We start from the raw sequence: 10,970 nt of genomic DNA on the forward strand, positions 1-10,970 counted from the left end.
TAAACCCAGTCAGGTTCAGCCTGCAACAAGTCGATGCTGGCCTTCCCTCATTAATCCACATTATTCCATGGGCCTGTTACTTCTGTCTCATGAAGCCCTGTGGGCCGGACACAGATGTCCTTTATTTAATGGATTTATTGCTGAAGGCAGCTTGTTTGACACAACTGGGGCAGCCATGTTGATGGAGAGAGGTCTTCCCGGCGATCTTGGACACCATGGTTTCTGTACCCCATTCTCACATTCTGCCTCTCCCAACTCCACTTACAAGAAACAATTCAATCCCAATTGAACCCACACCCAATTTCCCGACCAGATCTACCTTGAAGGACAGTGGCCGTCAAAGGAAGTGATTCCTTTTGGGTTCAGAAACAGCATCGACTGCAGTGCTGTTAAATATTCAGTCATTTTAATCTTGCCCGCTACCTTTAATTTATCTTATACATTGGGCGGCAGGGCAGCACGGTGGTTAGCGCCGCTGTCTCACTGCGCCAGGGACCCAGGTTCGATTCCGGCTTTAGGTCACTGTGGAGTTTGCCGCGTTCTCCCTCATGTCTGCGTGGGTTTCCTCAGCTGCCCCTGTTTCCTCCCACAAAGATGTGCAGGATAAGTGGATTGTCCAAACTAAATTGCCCCCTTCTGTCCAGAGATGTGCTGGTTAGGTGGATTAGCCATGCTAAATTGATTTGATTTATTATTGTCACATGTATTGGGATACAGTGAAAAGTATTGTTTCTTGCGCACTATACAGACAAAACATACCGTTCATAGAGAAGGAAAGGAGAGGGTGCAGAATGTAGTGTTACAGTCACAGCTAGGGTGTAGAGAAACTTAATGCAAGGTCGGTCCATTCAAAAGTCTGACGGCAGCAGGGAAGATGCTGTTCTTGAGTCGGTTGGTACGTGACCTCAGACTTTTGTACCTTTTTCCCGACAGAAGAAGGCGGAAGAGAGAATGTCCGGGGTGCGTGGGGGTCTTTGATTATACTGGCTGCTTTTCCCGAGGCAGCAGGAAGTGTAGACAGAGTCAATGGATGGGAGGCTGGTTTGCGTGATGGATTGGGCTACATTCACGACCTTTTGTAGTTCCTTGCGGTCTTGGGCAGAGCAGGAGTCCCAAATCAAGCTGTGATACAACCAGAAAGAATGCTTTCTATGCCCCTTAGTGTCCAAAGATGTGCAGGTTAGGTGGATTGGCCAATGCTGAATTGCCCCTTAGTGTCCAAAGATGTGCAGGTTCGGTGGATTGGCCATGCTAAATTGCAAAAAGACAGGCTAGGCCAGGTCACCTTTTCCAGTCCTAGCTCATCCCACACTCCTTGGAAAGGCATCGTGTCGAATCATAGTCATACAGTGCAGAAAAGGCCCTCCAGCCCATCGAGTCTGCACCAACAATGACTACCACTAAAGTCGCGCTAATCCCATTTTCCTGCACTTGTCCCATCTCCTTGAACGCTACGATATCTCAGGTGCTCCTCCAAATATTTTTTAACGGTTGTAAGGTTTCCGGCCTTCCCACTACCTTCCCAGGCAGCACATTCCAGATATTCACCACCCTCTGAGTGAAAAAGCCTTTTCCCAAATCCCCCCTGAATCTCCTGCCCCCATCCTAAAATTATGCTGCCTCGTGACTGACCCCTCAACCATAGGGGAACAGCTGCTCCCGATGTACCCTGTCCGTACCCCTCATAATCTTATACACCTCAATCATGTCCCCCCTCAGCCTTTTCTGCTCCAGAGAAAACAGTCCAAGTCTATCCAGTCTCTCCTTATAGCTCCAATGCTCCATTCCAGGCAACATCCTGGTGAATCTCCTCTGTACCCCCTCTGGTGCTAACACGTCCTTCCTATCGTGAGGTGACCAGAACTGCACACAGTGCTCCAGCTGTGTCCTCACCAACACTCTGTACAACTCCAACATTACCTCCTCGCTCTTATACTCTATACCACGGCTGATAAAAGCAAGTGTCCCATCTGCCTTCTCAACTATCCGATTCACCTGCTCTGCTGCCTTCAGGGATCTGCGAATAATTACCCCAAGATCCCTCTGTTCCTCTGAGCTTCCCAGTGTCCTGCCATTCATTAAGTACTCCCGCGTCTTGTTTCTTCTCCCAAAATTCATCACCCTCACACTCCTGTTCATCTATTTTTAATTTGATTTGATTTATTATTGTCACATGTATTGGGATACAGTGAAAAGTATTGTTTCTTGCGCGCTGTACAGACAAAACATACCGTTCATAGAGTACATAGGAGAGAAGGAAAGGAGAGGGTGCAGAATGTAGTGTTACAGTCATAGCTAGGGTGTAGAGAAAGATCAACTTAGTGCAAGGTAGGTCTATTCAAAAGTCTGACAGCAGCAGGGAAGAAGCTGTTCTTGAGTTGGTTGGTACGTGATCTCAGACTTTTGTATCTTTTTCCCGGTGGAAGAAGGTGGAAGAGAGAATGTCCGGGGTGCACAGCATCCTTGATTATGCTGACTGCTTTCCTGAGGCAGCGGGAAGTGTATACTGAGTCCATGGATGGGAGGCTGGTTTGCGTGATGAGACTGGGCTACGTTCACAACCCTTTGTAGTTTCTTGTGGTCTTGGGCAGAGCAGGAGCCCAGACCAAGCTGTGATACAACCGTAAAGGATGCTTTCTATGGTGCTTCTGTAAAAATTGGTGAGAGTCGTAGCGAACATGCCGAATTTCCTTAGCTTCCTGAGAAAGTAAAGGCGTTGGTGGGGCTTTCTTAACTATAGCGTCAGCGTGGAGGGACCAGGACAGGTTCTTGGTGAGCTTAGAAACCTGAAGCTCTCGACCAATTCCACTTCATCCCCATTGATGCAGACAGGGGCATGTCCTCCACTCTGCTTCCTGAAGCTGGAGACGCGATGGACGATTGGTATTATCGCTAGACTATTAATCCAGAAACTCAGCTAATATTCTGGGGGACCCGGGTTCGAATCCTGCCACGGCAGATGGTGGAATTTGAATTCAATGATGCCTCATTCCGGGCTAAAATAGTTGGGGCATCCCAAAGATAATGGGAAGCCAGAGGCAGCAGAACGAGTCAGCTTTTGTCTTGCTTGTTAGCGAGACACTTTCCAAGGCTCATTAACACTGAAACACCTCTGTCTCAGCAACTTTGGAGTTGGTCTACAAGGAAAATGTTAAATCACTTCCACTTAATCTGTGAATCCGCTCTGTTTGAAACTGGTTAAGTATGCATCGAGGTCTGACAGAGCTTCCTTCCATGCACGGATTGTAACAATATTAAAGAGCTTCTGTTCTCCACCAATCCTGGCCTCTTGCCCATGCCCGCTGTACATCTTATTCCCATCGACTGGGCCTGGTGCCTGACATCTGGAAATTCCCTCACCTCAACCCCGATGCCTCACTATCTCTCTCTCACCGCTCGGAAACCCCTTGGGGCGGCACAGTGGGTTAGCACTGCTGCCTCACAGCGCCAGGGACCCGGGTTCGATTCCCGGCTTGGATCTCTGTCTGTGCGGAGTCTGCACGTTCTCCCCGTGTCTGCGTGGGTTTCCTCTGGGTGCTCCGGTTTCCTCCCACAGTCCAAAAGACGTGCTGGCGAGGTGCTAAATTCTCCCTCAGTGTAACCCGAACAGGCACCCAGAGTGTGGCGACTAGGGGATTTTCACAGTGACTTCATTGCAGTGTTAACGTAAGCCCACTTGTGACACTAATAAATAAACTGTAAGCTCCAAACCTGCCCCTCCGACCAATCCTCCGGTTATCTCTCCAAGTATCCCCACAGCTTGAATTTTCTGTCCATTGGGCACGCCCGTGTGGCAGGTCCTGGAACAGTTTAAAGCATGACTGTTTCCAACTTGACTCTTTGCTGGGACTTTGGAGAATTGCAGCCCATGCACTGTTAGCACGCAGGCTGCTGCCATTGTCTCCAAGTCTAAACACCTTGCACTTTCTCCCCAGTAAATCAATCTGCCCAAACCCTTCCACCTTTAAACCTCCCAACAGTCAGCTTCCATCCACAATGCTCCCTCGGAATGTGACTTCGCGCCGACAGGCCGTTGTACCCACACTTGGGAACTGCCCAGCACTGCCAGGCAGGGCGGGAAGAGGGCACATGGAGACAGGAGGGAGGGAGGGGGGTGGGCTGGAGCTTCTGATGCGCTCCCTCATAGGGGGAGGCTGGTGGCACCGTGGTTGGCACTGCTGCCTCACAGTGCCAGGGACCCGGGTTCAATTCCGGCCCTGGGTCACTGTCTGTGTGGAGTCTGCACGTTCTCCCCGTGTCTGCGTGGGTTTCCTCCGGGTGCTCCGGTTTCCACCCACAGTCCAAAAATGTACAAGTTAGGTGCATTGGCCATGCTAAATTGCCCCTTAGTGTCCAAAGATATGCAGGTTAGGTGGATTGGCCATGCTAAGTTGTCCCTTAGTGCCCCAAAATGTGCAGTTTAGGTGTATTGGTCATGCGAAATTGCCCAAGATGTGTAGGTTAGAGGGATTAGTGGGGTAAATACGTGGGGTTATGGGGATAGGGCCTGGGTAAGATGCCCAGTGGTTAGCATTTCTGCCTTACAGCGCCAGGGACCCGGGTTCAATTCCGAGCCTTAGGTGACTGTCTGTTTGTCCGATGGCGTGGTATTGTCACTGAACAAGTAATCCAGAGATACCCAGGGCAAGATCAAGGGTCCCGGGTTCGAATCCCAACACAGCAGATGGTGAAATTTGAATTCAATAAAAATCTGGAATTAGAAGTCTAATGATGACCATGGAACCATTGTCGTAAAAACCCATCTGGTTCACTAATGTCCCTCTGGGGAAGTATAATAACACGAGGAATCAGCTGCATAAGAATGGTGCTTTATTGCACAAAATATAGCAAAGCAAAAACCCTACGGTGAACATAAACAGGTCCCAACCAGGACAGTACAATAATGGACACACTCAGGGTCTTGCTTTATACAGGGCTCAGTACGCGAGCTCCACCTGGCTAGTTAATTACTAATCCTCAGGGAGCTCGTACTCTAGGAGTCCGACAGGGAGGTTTATCAGTGATTCCCCACACATGTCCTGGGGATTATCACAGGAAGGAAATCTACCGTCCTTACCCGGTCTGGCCGACACGTGACTCGAGACCCCACAGCAATGTAGTTGACTCTCAACTCCCCTCGTGCAACTAGGGATGGGCAATAAATTCCCCTCTGAAATGGCCGGGCGAGACACACAGTTCAAGGGGCAATTAGGGTTGGACAATTAATGCTGGCCCACACATCCCCTGAACAGATTTTTTGTAAAAATCAGGACCTGAATTTGGGGTTCCAGGCAACCAGTCAGCAACTTCCCCAGAAATATAATTTCATCGATTAATCTTCTGTGGCTTGTGTTTTGTTTGCTTCCAAATAAATCAGGACATTATCTGGCATCGAACACTTTACCTGTGAGCTAAGTACTTATCCCCCCATAATTTACCACGGGATGTGGCACAGTGGGTTAGCACTGCTGCCTCACAGCGACCAGGGACCCGGGTTCAATTCCAGCCTCGGGTCGCTGTCTGTGTGGAGTTTGCACGTTCTCCCCCTTGTCTGCGTGAGTTTCCTCTGGCGCTCTGATTTCCTCCCACAGTCTAAAGATGTGGATGTTAGGTCCACTGGCCATGCTAAATTGCCCCTTAACGTCCAGAGATGTTCAGGTTAGGTGGATTGGCCATGCTAAATTGTCCCTTAGTGTCCAATGATGTGCAGGTTAGGTGGATTGGTCATGATAAATTGCCCCTTAATGTCCAAAGATGTGCAGGTTAGGTGGATTGGCCATGCTAAATTGCCCTTAGTGCCCAAAGATGTATAGGTTAGGTGAATTGGCCATGCTAAATTGCCCCTTAGTGTCCAAAGATCTGCAGGTTAGATGGACTGGCCATGCTAAATTATGCCTTAGTGTCACAAGCTGTGCAGGTTAGGTGGCTTGGTCATGCTAAATTGTCCCTTAGTGTTCAAAGATGTGCTAGTTACGTGGATTGGCCATGCAAAATTGCCCCTTAGTGTCCAAAGATGTGTAGGTTAGGTGGATTGGCCATGCTAAATTGCCCCTTAGTGTCCAAAGATGTGCAGGTTAGGGGGATTGGCCATGCTAAGTTGCTCCTTAGTGTCCAAAGATGTGCGGGTTAGGTAGATAGGCCATGCTAAATTGCCCCTTAGTGTCCAAAGATGTGCAGGTTAGGTGGATTGGCCATGCTAAATTGCCCCTAAGTATCCAAAGATGTGCAGATTATGTGGATTGGCCATGCTAAATTGCCCCTAAATAGCCAAAGATGTGCAGATTATGTGGATTGGCCATGCTAAATTGCCCCTAAGTATCCAATGATGTGCGGGTTTGGTGGATTGGCCATGCTAAATTGCCCCTTAAGGTCAGGGGGACTAGCTAGGGTAAATACGTGGGGTTACAGGGATAGGGGTTGGGTGGAATTGTTGACGGTGCAGGCTCGATGGGCCGAATAGCCTCCTTCTGCCCTGTCGGGATGCTATGATAAGCTGAGCCCTCTGCATAGGCCCAGCTCACCCAAGGGCGCAAATCCTGAATGCGTTGGAGGTGCCACAAATCCTCTTTGAACCTTCTCCCTGTAATACCTGCCTGCCCACACTGCGTGGTGCTGTCAGTAAACTCCACCATTCGATTGTCCTCTGCGGTGTTGCCAGTTTCCTTGGCCACTGGATGGTGCTGTTCAACAGGTAAATGAGGAAACCTCTTCGGACGGAGCAGGGAATGCTGGAAATACAGGGCAGGGCTGCAGAGGGGCACTTCAGTCAGCATGTCCAGGCTGGTGGCTGAATGAATCGATGTTGTATATTCCTACAGAGGGGCTGAAGAGAAAATTAGAAATGCATCATGAGAAGGTCGGCATTAGGAGTGGGAGTGGGCAATTCAGCCTTGCCAGCCCGCTCTGCCATGTAACACCACCTCAACCCCGGTCTCAATATTAGAGAATCTCACCTTCACGCTCCGTCCCATTCTCAGCCCATTGCGAGAGGTGGCCAATGATTACGGCTGTGAGTGCGCCCTCTTTGCCATGACTGAACCCGATGCTCATCGAATCATAGAATCCATCCCCCCCCCCGCCCAGTGCAGAAGGAGGCCATTCGGCCCATTGAGCCTAAGCCAACAACAATCTCACCCAGGCCCTATCCCTGTAACCTCACCCTGCTAGCCCTCCTGACACTAAGGGACGATTTAGCATGGCCAATCCAACTAACCTGCACGTCTTTGGACACCAAGGGGCAATTTAACGTGGCCAATCCACCTAACCTACACATCTTGGACACTAAGGGGCAATTTAGCATGGCCAATCCACCCATCCTGCACATCTTTGGACATTAAGGAGCAATTTAGCATGGCCAATCCATCCAACCTGCACATCTTTGGACACTAAGGGGCAATTTAGCAGGGCCAATCCACCTAACCTGCACATCTTTGGACACTAAGGGGCAATTTAGCATGGCCAATCCATCTAACCTGCACATCTTTGGACACTAAGGGGCAATTTAGCATGGCCAATCCACCTAACCTGCACATTTTTGGACACTAAGGGGCAATTTAGCATGGCCAATGCATCTAACCTGCACATCCTTAAATCTGAATAGGATACTCTTTCGGAAAGTCAGTACAGACTCGATGGGCTGAATAGCCTCTTTGCACAGTGTAAGGATTCTGAGGTTCTTAGGTGAGGGTCCAAAAACTGTGCAGAATAGTGTAAGTATGGTGTCAGCAAGGCAGAGGGCACCAATGTTACTCCACTGATGACACAGACCCCATTGCAGAGCAAAGGACATACCCCTTCACTCGGCCTTGTTACCTTGTTCGTTGTAGCCCTGGTCAGCGTTGTCAGGCTGTTTGTTCGATGGCCACAGGATAGTCCTGTCAACTCTGGTTTCTCCAGGGGCCACGGTGGAAGTCAGGTTAAGAGTCCCGGGCTACATTTATCAGAGAAGGTGGTTCCATCAAACCGGAAAGAATTCTGTTCCGATCACAAGAAACACGATGACTCAGCTGCTCTCCAGAGACCACTTATTATTCACTGATGTGATTTGGTAATCAAGAGATACTTGTCCTCTCTTTTCAGCATTCTTCAATTAGCGGAGTTAACCATTAACCAAGAGCATCGCCTTTCAGAGTCTGTGGGTTCAAGTCCCACTCCAGAGGCTTGAGCAGTATTTGTGTCACAAGGAGGCTTCCATTAACACTGCAATGAATCATAGAATCCCTACAGTGCAGAAGGAGACCACTCGGCCCATCGAGTCTGCACCGACCACAATCCCACCCAGGCCCTGTCCCCTATACATTTGCCCTGGCTAGTCCCCCTGACACGAAGGGGCAATTTAGCATGGCCAATCTACCTAGCCTGCACATCTTTGGACACCAAGGGGCAATTTAGCATGGCCAATCCACCTAACCTGCACATCTTTGGACACCAAGGGTCAATTTAGCATGGCCAATCCACCTAACCTGCACATCTTTGGACACTAAGGGGCAATGTAGCAGGGCCAATCCACCTAACCTGCACATGCCCAACCCTCATGCACACCCAAGGACAACATCAGAGCAGAATCAGCCAACCTGTCCAAATGTTCTCTCTGCACTTTCAGCCACGCTGAGTGGGCTAGCCTGTGCCACATGCCTTCTGGTGTGGGTGGCACAGTGGTTAGCACAGCTGCCTCACAGCACCTCAGCTACAAATCAACCTCGAAATCTTTGGACACGAAGGGGCAATTTAGCAAATTTGAAAAGGGAAATGTGGCCAAAAATTGGATCTGGAATTGGCTGAGTGGCAGGAAACGGAGGGTGATGGTCGGGGGGTGTTTTTGGGACCGGGAGACTGTGTCCAGTGGGAGTCCCGCAGGAATCAGTCTTGGGGGCCCTTGCAGTTTGTGGTTTATAGAAATGATTCAGACTTGAACGTAGGAGAGTTAAACAGTAAGTTCGCGGATGGCACGGTGGCACAGTGGTTAGCTCTGCTGCCTCACAGCTCCAGGGACACGGGTCCAATTCCTGCTTTGATTTGATTTGATTTATTATTGTCACATGTATCAGTATACAGTGAAAAGTATTGTTTCTTGCACGCTGCAGAGACAAAGCATACCATTCATAGAGAAGGAAAGGAGAGAGTGCAGAATGTAGTGTTACAGTCATAGCTAGGGTGTAGAGAAAGATCAACTTAATGCGAGGGAGGTCCATTCAAAAGTCTGATGGCAGCAGGAAAGAAGCTGTTCTTGAGTCGGTTGGTACCATATGCTGCTTGGGTCACTGTCTGTGTGGAGTCTGCGCGTTCTCCCCGTGTCCACGGGGGTTTCCTCCGGGTGCTCCGGTTTCCTCCCACATCCCAAAGATGTGCAGGTTGGATGCATTGGCCGTGCCAAATTGTCCCTTCGTGTCTCGGGATTTGTAGGCTAGAGGGATTAACAGGGTAAATATGTAGGGTTATGGGGATAGGGCCTGGATGGGATTGTGGTCGGTGCAGACTCGATGGGCCAAGTGGCCTCTTTCTGCACTGCAGGGATTCTATGATTCTATGATCTTTGGACACTAAGGGACAATTTAGCATGGCCAATCCACCTAACCTGCACATCTTTGGACACTAAGGGACAATTTAGCATGGCCAATCCACTTAATCCGCACATCTTTGGACACTAAGGGGCAATTTAGCATGGCCAATCCACCTCACCTACACATGTTTGGACACCATGGGGCAATTTAGCATGGCCGATTAACCTAACCTACACATCTTTGGCCACCCAGGGACAATTTAGCATGGCCAATCGACCTAACCCGCACATCCTTGGACACCAAGGTGCAATTTAGCATGGCCAATCCACCTAACCTACACATCTTTGGACACCAAGGGGCAATTTAGCATGGCCAATCCACCTAACCTGCACATCTTTGGACACCAAGGGGCAATTTAGCATGGCCAATCCACCTAACCTGCACATCTTTGGACACCAAGGGGCAATTTAGCATGGCCAATCCACCTAACCTGCACATCTTTGGACACCAAGGGGCAATTTAGCATGGCCAATCCACCTAACCTGCACATCCTTGGACACCAAGGGGCAATTTAGCATGGCCAATCCACCTAATCTGCACATCCTTGGACACCAAGGGGCAATTTAGCATGGCCAATCCACCTAACTCACACATCCTTGGACACCAAGGTGCAATTTAGCACGGCCAATCCACTTAACCTTCACGTCTTTCGGACTGTGGGAGGAATCCGGAGCACCCGGAAGAAATCCACGCCGCCACAGTGGGGGAGAACGTGCAGACTCCGCACTGACCGCGACCCGGGCTGGGAATCGAACCCGGGTCCCTGCCACCGCGAGGCAGCGGTGCTAACCCACTGTGCCACCGTGCCGCCCCAAAATGTTGCCAACTCCCCGGTGGGGGGATTGAAGCCCGGTCTCCCGTGGGAGAAGCGGGGGTACCAACCACCGTACAACCGTGGAACTGTACGCGTTGCGAGATTGCAAAGATCAGAGGCTGCCGGAGTGACCTATTTCCTCCATGCGTAATTCCTTACGATTGTGTTTTTTAATACCCTCATTCAGGTGGGTTACGAAAATGCCGGCACGGTCGAGTTTCTCATTGACAGGCACAAATACTACTTCATCGAGGTCAATTCCAGGCTTCAGGTGGAGCACACCGTCACAGAAGAAATCACAGAGTGAGTGGTTCATCGCTAATTAATGGTAATGGGGAAATCTGCACACACTTGCAGCGCAGGCAATGAGCTGATAGAATTGCCAGGAGCCCACTCGAGGAAATAGATTCTGTGATCACAGTGCAGCTGCACAATCAGCTCCTACTGCCATCTCCTGGGAAATTCACACACGTTATCCCACTCCTGCCGGCTTTCCAACTCACCTTGTTCCACGCGCTGGGTTTTCTTTTTAAGGATGGTTTGCATGACGGCAGGAACACCCCCCCCCCCCCCCCCCCCCCCCCGATCCCCACCCC

General features: G+C 50.0%; 1 protein-coding gene across 1 annotated transcript in view; it reads left to right on the forward strand.

Annotated features, from left to right (window-relative positions):
* Positions 1-10,677, forward strand: part of LOC144489413 (pyruvate carboxylase, mitochondrial-like) — a gene marked incomplete at its 3' end in the record, with an annotated part of 60,933 nt that extends 50,256 nt beyond the window's left edge. The window contains exon 8 of the mRNA XM_078207249.1: positions 10,562-10,677. Coding sequence (XP_078063375.1) covers positions 10,562-10,677 — 116 coding nt within the window. The remainder of the gene's footprint in view (positions 1-10,561) is intronic.
* Positions 10,678-10,970: the final 293 nt, after the last annotated feature.

Source organism: Mustelus asterias, unplaced genomic scaffold (assembly GCF_964213995.1).
Source record: "Mustelus asterias unplaced genomic scaffold, sMusAst1.hap1.1 HAP1_SCAFFOLD_2157, whole genome shotgun sequence".
In the NCBI taxonomy this organism is placed as follows: domain Eukaryota; kingdom Metazoa; phylum Chordata; class Chondrichthyes; order Carcharhiniformes; family Triakidae; genus Mustelus; species Mustelus asterias.